A 16,916-nucleotide genomic window follows, 5' to 3' on the forward strand; every position below is an offset into this window, starting at 1 on the left:
GCCATTGACACGCTCTACCTTGCCCCAGGAGCTTCCTATCTGGATTTGAATGTGCCCCTTGAAGGAAGTCACTTTGCCTGCATTGAAGGCGTCTGTAATTCAGAATATGCGCCATGCAAAGAGTACTGTGGTTTAGAAGTAGTTTGAATCATAAAGGATGAATAGCTGAACACATTTTCATTAATTCGGTGTTATTGACGTCCATGGAGGCACTGAGTAGGCACCTGTTACTAGATACGTTTTCCCTTTCTTGACCTGCGTCGGGCGACAAGCTGTAGATGCTCTGTAGACGAGCCTTATTTGTCCTGTAGCATCTCCCACTGTAGCGATGTGTGCGGGATCTTCAGGTTTGCTGTCAAGGTCGACTCCCTCAAGTGAGATGACCTCTACTAAGAGGTTTTCCACCTCCGTGCCCAAGACCAGGCGATCGATCTGGATCATTTCATTATATTCCAGCACACCGATTATTCTTCAATTCAGTGCATACAGGAGCAATCGAGGCGAGAAAGAAAGTAAAGGAAATTGGAAGAGAGATGAAGGCGTGGCCGAGACACATGCAGCAAGCTTCGCTCATCGGACTATTCCAAGGTTAGATTTAGTTTCGTCATGGGGGGACTTCATCCACCATTTTGCGAAAATAAAACGCAAATTGCATCCATATACACATTTTAAGGAGGTGCAAGTGCTTTCGGTCACTTTGGAATATTTTGACTTCCATTTTAGGAAAAATGTCCAACATCAGGAGCAAAATTTCGACCAGACACATCGCTACAAGCGGAACTTTTGGTCACATATCATCAAAACATGTGAGTTTCATGTCTGTTCCTAACGTACACAAGGCACTTCGACCGTCCCAGAGCTCAGAAGGGTTACAACTTGGAACCGGCTCGTATGTGAGTTGTGCCATACACAATATGGATCTTATTGCGACCACTAAGAAAGGTGAAGTGATACACTTCAGACTGGACAGGTGAGCCAACAGTGGGATGCGGCATTGGCTCGATTTCAGTACTCTACCTAAGGTGCCAAGTGCAACAGCTGAACTCATTAAAGAATCTGCTTCTCTTGCGCTACAGGAATAGATATTGCCTTGTTGCCAGCTGTGCGCTTCCTGGCAGCTCTCTTCTCTTCTCAAAAACGGTGTTGGGGGACGTCTTTGTTGCCCTGCAGGTAAAGTCCATCGTTCGCACCACAGTCTGATTGATGGCAACGAGGTGCCTCAAGGTTGCCCTTTTGCCGAGCTAGCGCATCTTTATCTTGGCTGCGGTCCGCATGAAATCGATTGCTGCAGGATGGAACAGTTCTCGTGTATAACACGTACACGAGAAGCTGCAAAGCTGTTTTTCGGGGTCACAGAAGGTACACAAGGGGCAATACTTTCTGTCCATACATACGGCCATTCTTGTCTTGAGAATTTTGAGTGAAGCTTTCTGTTAATTGTGGCTGAGTGCAGATTTGCCTCTGTGTCAATCTTGAGACAGCTATGCTGAGCAAAGTTTGCTTTTACAGGCCCGTCCAGCATCTTGCATGCTCCGCAGCCGGAAGTTTGCTTGTAACTACATCCACAGATGCCGTTCTCCTCTGGGACTTGGCCAACAATCACCGCCTTTGCACATTGGTGGGGCAACCACACGGGGCGGTCATGTCCCACATCCTGCCTGGAGATGCCATTGTGGTCACAGTCTTCAAGGTACAGTACTTTGGAGTATCATTTTGGGCTCAAAGGATGCAATAGTCGTGTTTTGGACCGGTACCCTGCCCATCTTGCCTATGCATGCTGTGTGTGATATTTGCAGGATGGCACCACATGGCTCTGGGAAACAGCTTCACGGCAGGTCCTCCAAAAATCAACATTGCCTGCCGATCTTTCAGCAGTGTCCTGCACCACAGCAGTATGCAGCCCCAATGGCTCCCTCTTAGTGACGGGCCTTGCAGCACCAGTGCTGCTTGTCCACATATTTATGGGCAGCCCAGGATCCCAAGTGCTGAGCGCACTGCAGTACATCATTCACCTACCAGAGAGCGCTGGCAGCACAATCCATGTGGACTTCATGGGAGACAGCCTGACAGTGGCCGGTGCGCATGCATCCCTGTCTTGCGCTTCTAGACAGCTATATCCGCCTCTGTCGTTTATCCCTTTCAAACATTCTTCTGTGCACATCTCACACGTGCTGCTTTGATGAACATGAGAGGCGCTGTGCTCTGTGCTCTGCAGTGCTGTGTGGCGACGGGGGGCTGAGATTTGTAGACGTTGCTGCAAGCACGTTGTGCTATGAGATCTGCCCACCTGCTAAGGGAGCAAAATTCCTGAAAATGTCCCTTGCGGCAGATGGGAATCATGTGGCACTCATATCAGATATTGAACAGGTGAGGTTCTCCCTGACACTGCAATGCATTGATTGGCTTCACATTGATGTTTCCATACCTATGGTGAGCCTGAAAGCATCTTGTGACTGGGGACAGATGTTTGTCTATGATTTGCGGTCAGTGCGCAACAGAGCAGCAAAGAACAACCTGCTCTTGTTGAGGAAAACAGAAGCTCGCGATGCCACTGTGGACTCCCTGGGGTTGACAAACTGCAGAAAGTCCACAAGCAAGAAGCCAGCCAGCCACGGGACAACCTCACAGTGTTCAGCTGTGTCCTGTACAGGCATGTTCCACCAAAATTGACTTCCATATCTGCTTTCTTGCATGCATGCCAAAAAGGCGTCATCTCCAGAAGTCTGATTACATTGCTTGCCCCCCCAGATCTGGAGACTAGCCACGATATTTTGGAATCAGGTACTGATATGTTTCTAAGCTACCTAAGACTGCATGGGACACTTCCTGACAGACACCGCCTTGCAATCTGGCAGCATCTCCTGCATGTGCCCCGCGATGCCTCAGCCTTCCGGGTCAGTCCCAGATAAAAATGCCCAATGATGCCTTTCAGCTTTTGCAGCACGCCTTCAAAGAATCAAGGTACTAAGGTGGCCCCAAACAACCTGCCCAGTGATTAAGTAAAGTGGGTATCACAATGGTGTGCAGGAGGTGTCAAGACTTGGCATTCACCCAGCCTTTGCACACTTGGATGCGGGTCATTACGGTTGTGACTCCAGGCTGATGGGCCGCTTGCAGCGCGTGTTGAGCGCGCTTGCATTCTGGCAGCCGAGCCTGGCTTTGTTTGCAGCGCTCCCCACCATGGCCTTGCCATTTGTGATACTGTGCGGCGGTGACAGCGGTGCATGCTTTGAGGTGAAGCTCTGGTCATGCTATATTGTGCAATTGGCATGTGACTGTAGCTGCCACTGGCATAAGGCAATGTGTCGCCACGCCAGTTATAAAAGGCAAGGCTGTGTTGCACGCATGCAGGTGATTGCAGCTGTCCTTCAGAAGTGGTTGCCCGGATCGTTGACTGGATCTTACGGCCCTCAGTATCGGCAGTTGCGGACAGTAGCATTTCTGCTGCGGCTATATGACAGTCAGCTGTTCTGGCATATCAGTCAAGGTGCCTTCCATGCAGATCTGTGTCATGTAGTGCTTTGGATGCAGTGAGAAGCAGGGACATGATTTTGATGAGAGCTGATTTCAGAGTTCATGACGTCAAAGCACCGTGACTTTACTAAAATCTGTTGTCATTTACAGGACCCGCCGGCTTTGCTGGCTTCATGCAGCCCATGCTGTACACACTGCTTGGCAATGTCCTTCCCCACTCGCACTGGCTGCAGGTGAGGTAAAAAATCTTTACTTTGTGATCATGAAGCCATTCATGAATGGCAGGATCACATATCCCAGTGATGGAGCATGAACTGTACTTCCTCATTTTGCAGCTCAGTCCTGACCATATACATATTTGCCACACAGATTGTGCAAACCACTGCAGGTGTGGGACATTGCTGTGGCGAGTCCTCCAAGCCACTTTATATACTTGTTACTAGCATTGCTCATAAATCAGCGCAAATCAATCTTGCAATCTTGCCAATTGGCAACCACTGGAGAAGGGGCCTTCAGTGAAACGTGGAGCGCTATGTCTAACGAAAATGTCAAGAAGGTGACCAGGCTTGATGCTTGCAATTGTCGAGGCTCAGTAAGCGCAGCTGTTGATGTTGACATCAACATCAACTTGATTCATGTGTATCGTTCGATTTGACAACAAGACGTCAATATTCGATAGTGTCATGCGCCCGTTGTGATATGCAAGGAGGTATTTACGACACCCTCAATCACTTCGCATTCAAATGAAGTTCTGGAAACTGGGCATGCGCAGGTGACTCAGCTCGCATCACAGTTGCAGAAGATAGTAGGGGAAGATAGTAGGGTCATGGAACATGCGGATTGCCGTGCAAGATTTAGACTGTCAAGGCAGAGATTTTGATGAGTGTGAATGTAGTTTACAGCTGACCATTAGGCTGAGAGCTGGTGTATCTCAGACATACTTAGTAAGCCTAGGGAAATCTGAAAGTGATTGCCATGGGACTCAATTTACACATTTGCAAATGATTAGACTTGGCATTGTCCCAGTAGTATTCCGTGGCACCTCACGCCATGCCATTGCCCCTATTCGTGCCGCAATCACTTCAGAGCAAAAGCAGGACCAGTCTCACCCAGTACAGAGCTGGGGTATGCATTGGGCAGAATTACCAAAATTGCGGAGGCCTCAGGGAGTCAGCTGCACCTGGCCAGCTTGGCTGGTGATCTGAGGCCTTGCGTTTCAGGAGCAACTCCTTTTGTACAGCAGATCACGTGATCTGCACACAAGGTCTCACAAAGAAAGATGCCGCTCCTTCTTGCCAGTGGTCCCCTTAGTCATCCTTGATGGGCAATGGCCGGCTTGCCCAGTACCAGACAAGCGCTACCAACAGGAGAAATAGGACGCTCACAACTGTGATCACCTGGAATTCAAGCTGTATCACATCATGACCTGAAAATTGGTCCACTTGACATACGCTGCTGCAAGACATATGGCGCCTCATCACACAAGCTGTCAACAAGCACGAGGATAGAACGCACGTATTTGGCATGTTCGTGAATGTTTTTGTTTGAAGCTTTCCTCTTCCTCTTCTCGACACGCTTCTCATCCTTAGGCTTCCCTGGACGTTGCCACAAAGATGTGAGGGAAACCAGTTAAGCATACGCAATGCGTTCAAACAACGGTCCTCGGTTTCGATACATATATGTTGTAAGGAAACGCATCGCCACAGGACGCTGACGTGCCTTTACCAACCGCCATGTGGGCCTCTGATTTAGGTGATGAACTCCAGAGGTCCTTAGATACAGCAAGAACCATGTCAGTATAAAAAATAAAGATCATTCATCTTACCAAAAGATATGATCAACACACAGGAATGTAGCAGAAATTCGGCAAAGCCTGATATTCACAGCACATCTGACTGCAGAATCAAAACCATAAGAAGCCTGCATAATCGGGTAGAGTGCAGTCTTTGATGGAAACATGCTGATATGTTTGGTTACTATCAACCAATAATTTTCGCTATATTACCAAAGCCAGCGACTTTCCTGTGCACCAAATGTGTGACCCATGGAGATCTGACAAGGACTGCAGAAATATGGGTACGCACCTCAAATACTGCAGCTGAAGCCTGCTCCAACAACAGATATTATTCAATGTGCAACTTTGACCTTTGAGTTCTGGACAGGGAAGATTTTGCGACTTCTTCTCGCGCCAAAAACTTTAATGACCCTTCTTGCTGATGTAAATCCCTGGACTTTTATAGAACCTGTATAAATGCCAAACTCCCAAATCATGTGTTCCTGTAGCAATGCGTTGAGAGATTTAGAAAGCGCTGCAGGATATTGGTGTACAGCATGAGCCTGTCAGGAGCCAGGAGTGATAAAACGAGTGGGGTTGTATTCTGATGACTCTTTTCAGAGGCAGCTACTCTTGTCCGGTGTCCATTCTGAATTCTTAAAGTTGATGAGTGCGTAAGAGCAGCTCACATCTTTCGCCATGGTGGTAAGGATCCTGTCTCAGTACTACTCCCAGCATGTTTTGCTTTGTTCACAGACACTCTTAAAGCAGCTCATCACATTTTCCTCCTTGCCGTGGGGATTCCCATTTGACATGCCACATATGCTCACGAGCTTTTTTGCTTACATATTTCGACATGCATTTGCAAAGTCTACTACTAAATGTTTGCTGTGTGACTTTCGTGTCCAACAGCAAGAGATCAAGGTAGGCACCTGTATCAACTTCTAATCATATCTTGTCTCTGAGGCTATAAACACATTTTGTTTGCCAGTGTGAGGCTTTCTAGATAATTATTTCGGTATCGGATTTAGGTGCAGGAGAGAAGCAGGCCTGTGTTGTCTTCCCTGATAGCAAATAGGATGCTCAGAATTGTTGTGTACTTCTCTGCAGAAAAAGTTCACGCAGCGTTCAGATCGCGTGAAGGGAGTTGACCTCCATCCCACAGAGCCCTGGTGAGCAATGCTCTTCATCGTGGTTCAGGGGTTCAGATGTTCACGTTTTGTCAGGAGTACACCCAGGACACAATTGAATTCATGATGCCTGTGTGCAGGTTGCTGGCTAACTTGTACAGCGGCAATGTATACATCTGGAGCACAGCTGACCAGGTGAGGCAGGAGCTTCTTGGCAGCACCTGTGAGGGCCGGCTGGATTGATTTATGTCCTTGTGATCTCGATTCAAAATACTAACCTGCTGTGTGCCCGCTACAGAGTCTAATCAAGTCATTCGAAGTCACAGAGCTCCCAGGTGAGTTGGCATTCAACTTTCTCTAACTTACAGCTCTACAAAGTTGCCAAGAGAGTGCATCAAATTGTCATGTGTGCGCAGTTCGGGCTGCCAAGTTTGTGGCGAGGAAGCAATGGATTGTTTGTGGGTCGGACGACATGTACATTCGTGTGTACAACTACAACACAATGGACAAAGTCAAAGCCTTCGAGGCACACACAGACTACATCAGGTGCGCGCATGTTGCAGCAGTGCACGGGAGATTTCTTCGCCTCAGAGCCACTCACAAACGAGACCTTGATAGGCTCACTGGGAATTGTGCTGCAGGAGTATTGCTGTGCACCCCAGCCTGCCCTACATCCTGTCCTCCTCGGATGACATGCTCATCAAGCTGTGGGACTGGGACAAGGGCTGGACCTGCAACCAGATCTTTGAGGGCCACTCCCACTACGTCATGCAGGCGCGCGCTCGGGTTTCATGCTGCAGTGCCTTTTATCTGACGCACCATCTTGCATGGAAGTGGAAGAACGTGCTGCAAAAGGCATGGCCCTGTCTACCAGAGTGCACGGCGAAGGCTGATTCAGCGGAATTCTGTAGGTGGTGTTCAACCCGAAAGACACCAACACGTTTGCGAGCGCCTCGCTGGACCGCACCGTGAAGGTGTGGAGCATTGGGCAGCCCACACCCAACTTCACTCTGGATGGCCACGAGAAGGGCGTCAATTGTGTGGACTATTTTACTGGAGGTGCGCACCTGCACAATCTAAGATGGCATCCACCTGGAGCCTGACCATCTTGCAAGAATACAGTTGGCACCATGCCTGACAGATTGCCAAGATCCTTTTTTGAAGTTCCCGATGGGATGCCCTTCACTGAAAATGCGCGCATGGAAGGGGCTGATGTCTTCTCGCAGTACCAACTTTGATGCACATATCTTTTCGCTGCATGTTCCTTCTAATTTCCTTGCTCCTTGCGCTGCGCAGGCGACCGGCCGTACCTGATGAGTGGCGCGGACGACAAGCTGGCCAAGGTGTGGGACTACCAGACCAAGGCGTGCGTGCAGACGCTGGAGGGCCACGCGCACAACGTGAGCGCCGTGTGCTTCCACCCGGAGCTGCCCATCATCATCACGGGGCTCCGAGGACGGTATGGTCAAGATCTGGCACAGCACCACCTACCGCCTGGAGAACACCATCAACTACGGCCTCGAGCGCCTCTGGGCCCTCGGCGCCTGCAAGGGCTCCAATCAGTGCGCGGCCCCTCTCCCCTGCCATCCCTCGGTGCTCCTCAAGTGATCAATAAGTGGGCAACTAAGGAGCCGGCCCTGTTGTAGAGGATGCACCTCAAACATGTACTCATACCATGTGCAACAAAAAGCTGTCTACCGCCTGTTGTATGACCGGCAGCATGCATTACTATAGGCACAATGACAATGTTTTTGCTGCTGTTCTGCGGGAAGTAGACAATATGAGATGAGTGAAAGTCAAGCGCTGATTGCTTTGTTCGTGGGTGCAGCGTGGCGCTTGGGTTCGATGAGGGCACGGTGCTGATAAAGATCGGGCGCGAGGAGCCGGTGGCGTCCATGGACAGCAGCGGCAAGATCATCTGGGCGCGCCACAACGAGATCCAGACCGTCAATGTCAAGTCCCTCGGCGCCGACTTTGAGGACGTGAGCCTCCTTTTCATTTGATTTGCAGCACACTCTTCTCAGGCCAACCCCTTCCCCAGCGTCCACCCGCGCATGCTCCATATAATTCTGCATTCCGGATGCCGCCGTGTGTGTGTGACAAGCCCGTGCCAGCCTCGTTGTCCACCCGTGCATGCCCTTCATGCATTCTGAATGCCACCGTGTGGGTGTCGAGACCACTTTATGAGAGACAGATGCTCTAGGTAATCTCTAAATATGAATATAACTAATCACCCCTGTGGCTGCAGGCGGATGGGGAGCGGCTGCCGCTGGCGGTGAAGGACCTGGGCAGCTGCGACATGTATCCCAGCACCCTGGTGCACAGCCCCAATGGCCGCTTCGTGGCGGTGTGCGGCGACGGCGAGTACATCATGTACACCGCGCTGGCCTGGCGCAACAAGAGCTACGGCTCCGCGCTGAGCTTCGTGTGGGGCGACGACTCCTCCGTGTTTGCCACGCGCGAGAGTGGCTCCTCCGTGCGCATCTTCCGCAACTTCAAGGAGGTCGCGCAGGTCAAGCCGGGCTTCAACGTAGAGGAGATCCACGGCGGCACCCTGCTCGCAGTCCGCTCCGCCGATTTTGTCTGCTTCTACGACTGGGCCACCGCCAAGGTGTGTGCCCGCTTGCTACTCTGTTTCTCAAATTTGCAACCATCCACTGAGTTGGTACATCTCTGTGGTGAGCAAGGATCGCCCTTGTTGGCTGCATCATCTTTGTCCATAATTTGCGCAAATTTGCGCAAGTTTGGGAGTATCACTAAAGTATTATCTACTGAACTCAATTTTACATTTTGCTGCACACAAATGCATCTGTGGGGCCCATGACGCAGCAAGAACATGCTTCCCTGTTGCAATGCGCTCCCTGCTTTTGGCATTGCTGGGCATCTTAGCTTTAGAGGGTGGGCATGAGCGCAGGGCAGTGGTAATTGAAGTGCTGTGCAGAGTGTCTGAGGGGAGCCGCTCCTGTGCAGGTCATCCGGCGCATCGATGTGCCGGCCAAGGACATCCGGTGGAGCGACAGCGGGGAGCTGGTGGCCATCATCGCAGAGGCCTCCTTCTACGTGCTGCGCTTCAACCGCGACGCCGTGGAGGAGGCTGCAGCCTCCGGCGCAGAGTTCGACGAGGACGGCATCGACGAAGCCTTTGAGCTGCAGACAGAGACGTCCGAGACTGTGCGCACAGGTGCATTACCACTGCTTTGCTCAGTTCTTTGCATGCATATCAGAGAACTGCGAGGCGTGCACCACCATTGCTGTGGCTCAGTTCTTGCATGCAATCTCAGACAGTTTAGAGACGTGCACCACCATAAAAGTGCAATTGTATTTGCATGCCAATGCAAGGGAAGACAGACCAGGTGCGGGCAGCAGAGAATTAGTAGAATGCTGTATTGTCTTCTGTGCAGAAGGCCTGACCATTCCTGATGTGACCGGTGTGCTGCCAGGGCTCTGGGTGGGGGACTGCTTCATCTACACCAATGGGGCGTGGCGGCTGAACTACTGTGTGGGCGGCGAGGTCACCACCATGTTCCACCTGGACAGACCCATGTACCTGCTGGGCTATTTGGCCTCCCAGTCCAAGGTCTACCTCATTGACAAGGTCAGCCCCCACCCAAACTCCCCTTACAACTTTTCTCTGCTATCTCGCTGCTTGTGGTGAGAAGGCCTTGCTATTGCTGTGTTGGCATTTGTAATCATGCTGGTACTGAGTTCTGGTGCGTGTGTTGGTGTTGGTCAATTCTATTGCAACTGCATTGGGGCGCATATTGAGTGACTGTAAAGGAACTGTGTATTGAGCTGTGGCTTGCCCCTGTGCAGGAGTTCAGCGTGATGAGCTACACGCTGCTGCTGTCGCTGATAGAGTACAAGACACTGGTGCTGCGCAAGGACTATGCCGCCGCAAACGAAATCCTGCCCCAGATCCCTCAGGCACGCCTGCTCCTTCCTGCTCTTTTGCTGCGTGATTCCATGTCCCCCATAGCACTCATCCTTTGTGTCCTCAGACACAGTTGAAGCCAAGCATCTTCCGTTATGACCCAAACAGTAAATATGAGGATACCGAAGCTATCTTTCCCTGGTGCACTGGTGTATTGGGTCCGCCTTTCACATGGCCTTGACATACAATGTAAAAGTGCGACGATGCATTGTTGGATGGACATTTTGTACATCTGGATGCAATTTCTATGTAATGTCGAAGACAAGAAGTGCTCAAATGTGCCATATTTGTGTGTACAGGAGCAGCGCAACGCGGTGGCGCGGTTCCTGGAGGGGCGGGAGATGAAGCGGGAGGCGCTGAAGATCGCGACGGACCCGGACTACCGCTTCGACCTGGCAGTGACACTGGGCGAGCTGGGCACCGCTCTGCAGCTGGCTGAGCAGTCCGGCTCCGAGCTCAAGTGGCGCCAGCTCGGCGAACTCGCCCTTTCCTCCGGCAAGCTCCAGGCGAGGCCCCCTCCCCACCTGCCCGTCCTCAAGCCTCTGCATCTCTTACATAGTCTGCTGTTTTTGTAGCATTGGGCGTCCTCTCAGAAACAACGGGTGCAGCAACATTTTCTGCAGGAGCAACCCAGCATGCGGCTATGTCTGTGGGCAAGAACGGACTGCAACAGAAGGAAAATGTGAGATATAGTAGACGCAGAGAGGGGAGTTGTGAGAAGAGCCTTGCAGGTTGAAAGAGACGGGGAGGTACAAGAGATATATGGCAATGGGGCCTGACCGTATGCATGTGGCGGCAGGTGGCAGAGGAGTGCCTGAAGAAGGCTGGGGACCTGAGCGGGCTGCTGCTGCTGCACACGGCCAAGGGCAGCGCGACGGGGCTGGCCGACCTGGTGCAGGCGGCTGGCGCGCAGAACCGGCAGAACGTGGTGTTCCTGTGCCAGCTGCTGCTGGGCAACCTGTCCGCCTGCGTGGACCTGCTGCTCGCCACCGGCCGCATCCCCGAGGCCGCCTTCTTCGCGCGCACCTACCTCCCCTCTCGCATGACCGAGGTGAGCTACTTCCCTCTCCCCTTCGAGTTCCCAAGATATCTGTCTGTGTGCCTGCTCAGCCCCCGCAGTCTGGAGTAAGAGTGAGCTTCTGGGAAGGCAAGAGTGTACCTGTGTGTACCCATTGAAAAATATAGGGTACTTTTGAGAGTCTGACACAGCTGCGCCGCTCTGCTGCATGGAGGCAATGTGCACCCGCTCTGAGCAGACATTTGCTGCAGAGGCCAAATTGCACTCCTTGCTGTCATGTATGTGGGGTTGGCAAAATTGAGAGCGTCTGTGTGTGCGGGGCAGGTGGTGAAGGTGTGGCGGGACGACCTGTCCAAGATCAACGCAAAGGCAGCCGAGTCCCTGGCCGACCCCGCGCAGTACCCCAACCTGTTCCCCAACTACGAGCTCGCGCTCCACGCCGAGCAGTACCAGGTACGCCAGCTTCAACGATCCAACTAGACTGCCTTTACTCCCTGGCTAAGGCATTTGCTGCTAATGCTCAGCTGTGCCAGTAATGCCAGTGCTTTTTGTGTCCAGTTCGTGGGCTTTCACAGGGTGGCTCTCCTGAGAATCACCGTTCAACACATGGCATGCATGCTGCTAAGAACTTACGCCCCAACCTTGGGTGAGTAAGTGTAATGGTAATAGAGTGCAAGTGATTGCGAGGAACACAAGGAGAACGGGCTGTCTCGCAATATCGTGCAATGTGTGCAACAAAGACACCTCCGGTCCAGATGGGATTGTAAGCTTGTCATTTTTGGGCGTCGTGCAGGCGCAGAAGCAGGCGGTGTCGAAGCCCGCGTCGGCGTTCAAGCTGCAGGAAGCGGAGGGCATTGAGGATCTGCTGTCCCTCATGCAGTCCATGAGCGTCGATGCCGCCACTCCCCACGCCAACGGCGACCTTGCCAGCCACGCCGCCCCAGGCGCGCCCCCCTACCGCTTCAATCTACCCTCCTACATGGCTTTCTGCTCTGCAAAACCCAATTTTCAATCGACCTGGAGACCAGCTTGCTGCTGTTGTTGACATGCATTGGCACATTCTCGGCCTGGAAAAGGGGGGAGTCTGCATGGGGATGCTTGGTGGACCTTTTGCATGACGGCTCACACACTTGCTTCCTGGCTAGATCGCATTTGTGTATAGGCTACACACGCCCTCCTGCTCCCAGTGCAGCTTTGGGATATGAGGAGTCCTGGTCACGCAGTGAAAGTGCCTTTGGTCGACGTTTCGTTGACGGCTGCGTTGTGTTTTTGGCAGGCGGCGAGGAGGAGGAGGAGGAGGAGGAGGTGCAGGCGGCGCCCAGCACCACGGCGCCAACTGGAGGCACCGCTGAGCTGGAGGCCGAGCTGCTGGACTCGCCCGGGCCCACTGGCCTGCCCCCGCACGCCGAAGAAGGTGCGCTGGGCGCTACTGCTGATGTCAACACCAGTTCCTGCTTATAGCTGCCTTCAACTGCAAGGCATGCTTGATGGCTAACACCGTGCCTGCCTCTCGAATTGGAAGGCGCATGTGTATCTGCCTTTGCTCCAGTGCCAGTGAGACAGGATGGATATATGGAGGCATGGTCAGTTGCCCATGTGTCATTGTCTCTGCTGGCGAGGAGATTAATATGTTTGGACGAGTACATCTCCGCCAGCTGCGCTTTGCTTGACAGCTCTTGTTGCCACAGGAATGGTCTGAACCCAGTGTTTTCTCAAGTGTTTATAAATGCGCGGTGTGTGTACGGGAAAGATTGATGCAGCGGGGTGGCCGCTGGTGCAGGTCTGGCGCCGGCTGACGAGGACGATCTGCTGCTGGATGCTGAGGAGGGGGATGATGAGGACGACGCTGAGCTGGACGATGACTGGGGCCTGGACGGCGGAGAGGAAGATGACGATGAGGAGGAGCTGCTCTGAGTGTCTGATTCTGGCCTCAGTAGTGCCACCAGCACATGAGAGCGTTCTGGTGATGTTTGCTGCAACGGCTTGGGTGTGGTGCTGAGCTGTGGTGTCACGCCTGTCAAGGGCCTGTGAGAGTGTTTAGGACTAGGAGATGCCCCAGGCCAACTAATGGGGCACCAGGCGCAGCCAAGCGGGCCTTCTTCAATAGGAAATGAAGCCGTTGTTATGTCTTATTTTGCAGATTGAGCTCCAGGCTCAGAAACGGCTGCAGTGCAGATGTGTAGACAACATCCTGCGTCAACCAAGTAAATTTGCATGATGACGATCGACATGAATCCGCAGCTGCAAGGAAGCAATCTCATTATCTCATCAAATTTGAGATCATCAACGCAGGCATGTCCGACAGAGTCCGAGAACTCCTATAGGAGTCTGCAGAGGCTGATCGCGATCATGACAGTTGGATAATTGTGCTGGCATGCATTTATGCACAAATAATTGTTGTGCCATCGATGTTGACATCATGATATCAGCACTTCTGGCAGGCACAGTTGTTCTGGCGCAGGCCCAGCCGTGCTCCAAGGCCCCAGCCAGGCTGAGCCGGCTGTGAAAGGCTGTTGTCTTCAAATTTTCATATAGTCTTCATATGAAGTTCATTTAATGCGTGTGACGCCACACTGGACAATGTTATGGATATTTGCGGAGTGCCGGCGCAAACTCTATGACTGGGATGGTTCATGAACCAGACTCACCATGTGACGCATCAGCTTCAAGTGAAGTTCAAGGATGGAGTTTGCGCGGATTGCGGTTCCAAGGGCGACATGTGTGTCAGTCAGGTAAGCAGGAAAACGGTGTTCCCTACTTCCCAAATGCCAAACACAAACAAAGCAGCGTCCAATACATCATATGGTGTGACAAGCTGAACAAGTGACGGTGAGAAGTGCCCACACAGTACAGCCTGGCAGCAACGAACGGCTGGAAATGAAGAAAGTATTCTCGCCACGTGCCGGTACAGTCAGTGTGCAGGTCCTCATTTGGAAAGGAATCTCCAGTCAAATCTTTAGGTTCCGAGCCCAGTTTTGTCGCCGACACACCATAGACAACCCGTCAGTCGTAGGAAACAGTCCAGAAGGGTGTGGAACAGGTTGTTGGATCCGCGTGAGGCTGCAGTTGGTGGCAGAGGTGGGCGAGCGAAGCCTCGGAAGGCAGCCATGAAGGTGGGTAAAAGCGACGGCTGCGGGCCTCCCTTGACACAGTGCCGCCAACATGGTGTCCCTTGGCTAGTCGAACGCCTCCGGCTGTGCTCTAAGAGCTCGCCGAGGCCGTCAATGGCAATTAGGAAGACAGAATAATTTAGCTGCTGACGTCGGACTTTGAGTTTTGGGTCACGATGTCGTTTGGGCGAGGCTCTTGTTCAGCGCGTCGTGCTGTCGAGCGTGAAGCACCTCTCTGTAGGATGGAAAGGAGATTGTGCGGTCCGCTTAGCGCGACCTGGGAGCGTTAGGGCAGACGCGTCGAGTCCCCCGCCCTTTCTGTTATTGGACAGGAAATTTGGCGTGGAGCAATTACCAGGGAGCTGAGGGCTAATTTAGCTGCTCCAAGACTTCAGCAGACGTGTGCTTACATCCCTTGATAAATCGTAGACGGTCCCGTTGCGGGAGCCTGTTGGGCAGAAGTCTTACACGCTCCGGTCAGACTTTTTAGTATTTAGGCGGCTAGGACTGTCCACAGTAACACGAGGTGCCCTGTTGCCAATGTTGATATGCATGGTCCAATTCTGTTGAAGTTGTAATCCGTTCCTTGTCATCTCAGGGACGTGACAAGCATGTACTGCATAACGCTCCGGCCTAATAGTGCTGATCGTGGTGCACAGGTGTACACGATGAGGGACCTCAACCCCTTGCAGTTTTTCCGAGGCAATGCTGCTGATGTGGTTGGGGAGCTGCCAGACAGGAAACCAGAGTTGACCAAGAAGCCACTCACGAAAGTCCCAAGCCTGTTGTTTGACATGGAGGTACAGCCCAGACGCCTTGCCCCTTTGCATGATGAGGCCAGCGCCGATGTTCAGAATATTCAGTGTGCACTGTTTGGTCCAAGAGGTGTGCTGAGTTTTGTGGGCTTTTGCGCGCAGCTTGAGGAGGGTCAAGGGCGGAAGGAGACTGAGACGACAGCACATGACTCCCAAAGGCGACTGGAACATCTCGCACAGCCCTGGTCAGCACCTGAAAGACAGGTGCGCTGGACAGTCTTCCCTTCCAGTCATGTGTCTGTGCCAGAGTCTGCAGGCCGCCCATCTTGCATGCTTGCATGCAGCAAGCGGGGGATCTGACCTGCTGTGTTGTGCGCCTGTGCAGCTCATGCAGCAAGTGGAGTGCATGTTTGAGAGCGAGAGCGCCCGCGGGGAGGCTCCGGAGGCAAGCACACTGGCAGAGCGCCTGGTGCAGCAGGGCTACTCTGTGACCGTGCGCACCGCATTGGGCGGCGGCGGCGGCTGCGAATGCCTGCGCAACCTGCGCCATGTCTTCGTCTGCGTGCGCTTGCAGGCATGCAGCTTTACCCACCCCTGACTCGCGCTCCGTTTAAGTTAAGGCCTCACGGCTGCTTCATATCAACATATACACCATCATTCGATGCCAAGCAGCCGGGTGATACATTTATGCATGCATGGACAGCACGGCTGACAAGATATCTTTGGGTGGGCGCAGGGAGGGAATGATTTTGTGCTGGTGGACCCCAAGTTCAAGGAGCAGTTTGAGATCGCGCACCCGACGCCGCGCTACGCAGCGCTGCTGGAGGAGGTGCCGGCGTGCTTTGTGGGCACCGAGGAGCGGCTGGTGGCACTCGTGGAGCTGTTGTGCTCTGAGATGAGCGCCGCTTTCCGAGGCACCGGTGGGGCCCCTCCATTTTTTGAAAGCCCCTCTACATTCTGCCTACGTGCTGCTTTTTATCCAGTCGTGGCACACCAAGTGTGCAAGGGTTGTTTTGGTGCAGACGGTAGGATACTGAGTAGCTTCTTGGTGGCGCAGGGACAACGCTGCCTCCCTGGCGGCAGGCCCCGTCGATGCTGAGCAAGTGGCGGCCGCGCCGGTCCACGGACGAGCGCCGCACGCCCGCGCTCTCCGTCGGCTGCTTCACCAAGCACAGCTCCTCTGGCCAGTTCACCGTCGACGTGTCGGCCGCCGCCGGCCTGGCGAGCCCCACCGTCTCCCCCCCGCCGCCCTCGCTGCGCCGGTCGTCGCTGCCGGCGCGCATGGGCCGGGACGGGCCGCCGGTGCCGGTCGCGCGCACAACCTCTGAGGGCCCGGCCAGCGGCCGCTGCCGCGCAAACGTGTCGCGCACGGCCGCGTCGCTGCTTGCGATCGAGCTCGGCGACGGGCGCGGCTCTGCGGCCGCCCCGCCGCGGCGCATCGGCCCCACCAAGCCGTGGCCCAAGGCCTCTGACGAGGACGCCGACTCCCCGACCAGCGTGCTGGATGCGGATGAGGAGCCTGTGCCTGCATCTGCGCTGCGCTGGCAGCTGCGAGGCTCCCTGGGCAAGGCCAACGACATGCTGCGCACCGGCATGCGCCAGGGCATCATCACGGGCCTGTGAGGCGGCCGTGCATTTGCAAACTCGCTGCACAAGTGTGTCGTGTCCCGGCCTGACCTGCCTGCCTCACATGCTGCCATGTGAGGACGCCGGCAGTGGAACTA

The 16,916-nt window shown here is 53.5% G+C and overlaps 2 protein-coding genes across 2 annotated transcripts; both read left to right on the forward strand.

Moving 5' to 3' along the window:
- Window positions 1-5,947: 5,947 nt before the first annotated feature.
- Window positions 5,948-12,372, forward strand: COCSUDRAFT_37656 (coatomer protein complex, beta prime; the record flags this gene model as incomplete). The annotated part of the gene is made up of 18 exons (XM_005645330.1): window positions 5,948-5,950; window positions 6,359-6,420; window positions 6,519-6,573; window positions 6,677-6,713; window positions 6,795-6,924; window positions 7,020-7,152; window positions 7,290-7,437; window positions 7,675-7,787; window positions 7,834-7,940; window positions 8,207-8,360; window positions 8,627-8,989; window positions 9,310-9,559; window positions 9,819-9,973; window positions 10,192-10,302; window positions 10,609-10,815; window positions 11,109-11,360; window positions 11,652-11,780; window positions 12,121-12,372. The coding sequence occupies 18 exons, from the start codon at window positions 5,948-5,950 to the stop codon at window positions 12,370-12,372; spliced, it is 2,661 nt and encodes an 886-aa protein (XP_005645387.1).
- A 1,974-nt stretch (window positions 12,373-14,346) lies between these two features.
- On the forward strand, window positions 14,347-16,815 carry COCSUDRAFT_48431 (DUF506-domain-containing protein; the record flags this gene model as incomplete). The annotated part of the gene is made up of 6 exons (XM_005645331.1): window positions 14,347-14,440; window positions 15,097-15,237; window positions 15,355-15,456; window positions 15,578-15,766; window positions 15,929-16,112; window positions 16,250-16,815. The coding sequence occupies exons 1-6, from the start codon at window positions 14,435-14,437 to the stop codon at window positions 16,813-16,815; spliced, it is 1,188 nt and encodes a 395-aa protein (XP_005645388.1). The 5' UTR covers window positions 14,347-14,434.
- Window positions 16,816-16,916: the final 101 nt, after the last annotated feature.

Source organism: Coccomyxa subellipsoidea, assembly GCF_000258705.1.
Source record: "Coccomyxa subellipsoidea C-169, whole genome shotgun sequence".
Taxonomy (NCBI): domain Eukaryota; kingdom Viridiplantae; phylum Chlorophyta; class Trebouxiophyceae; family Coccomyxaceae; genus Coccomyxa; species Coccomyxa subellipsoidea.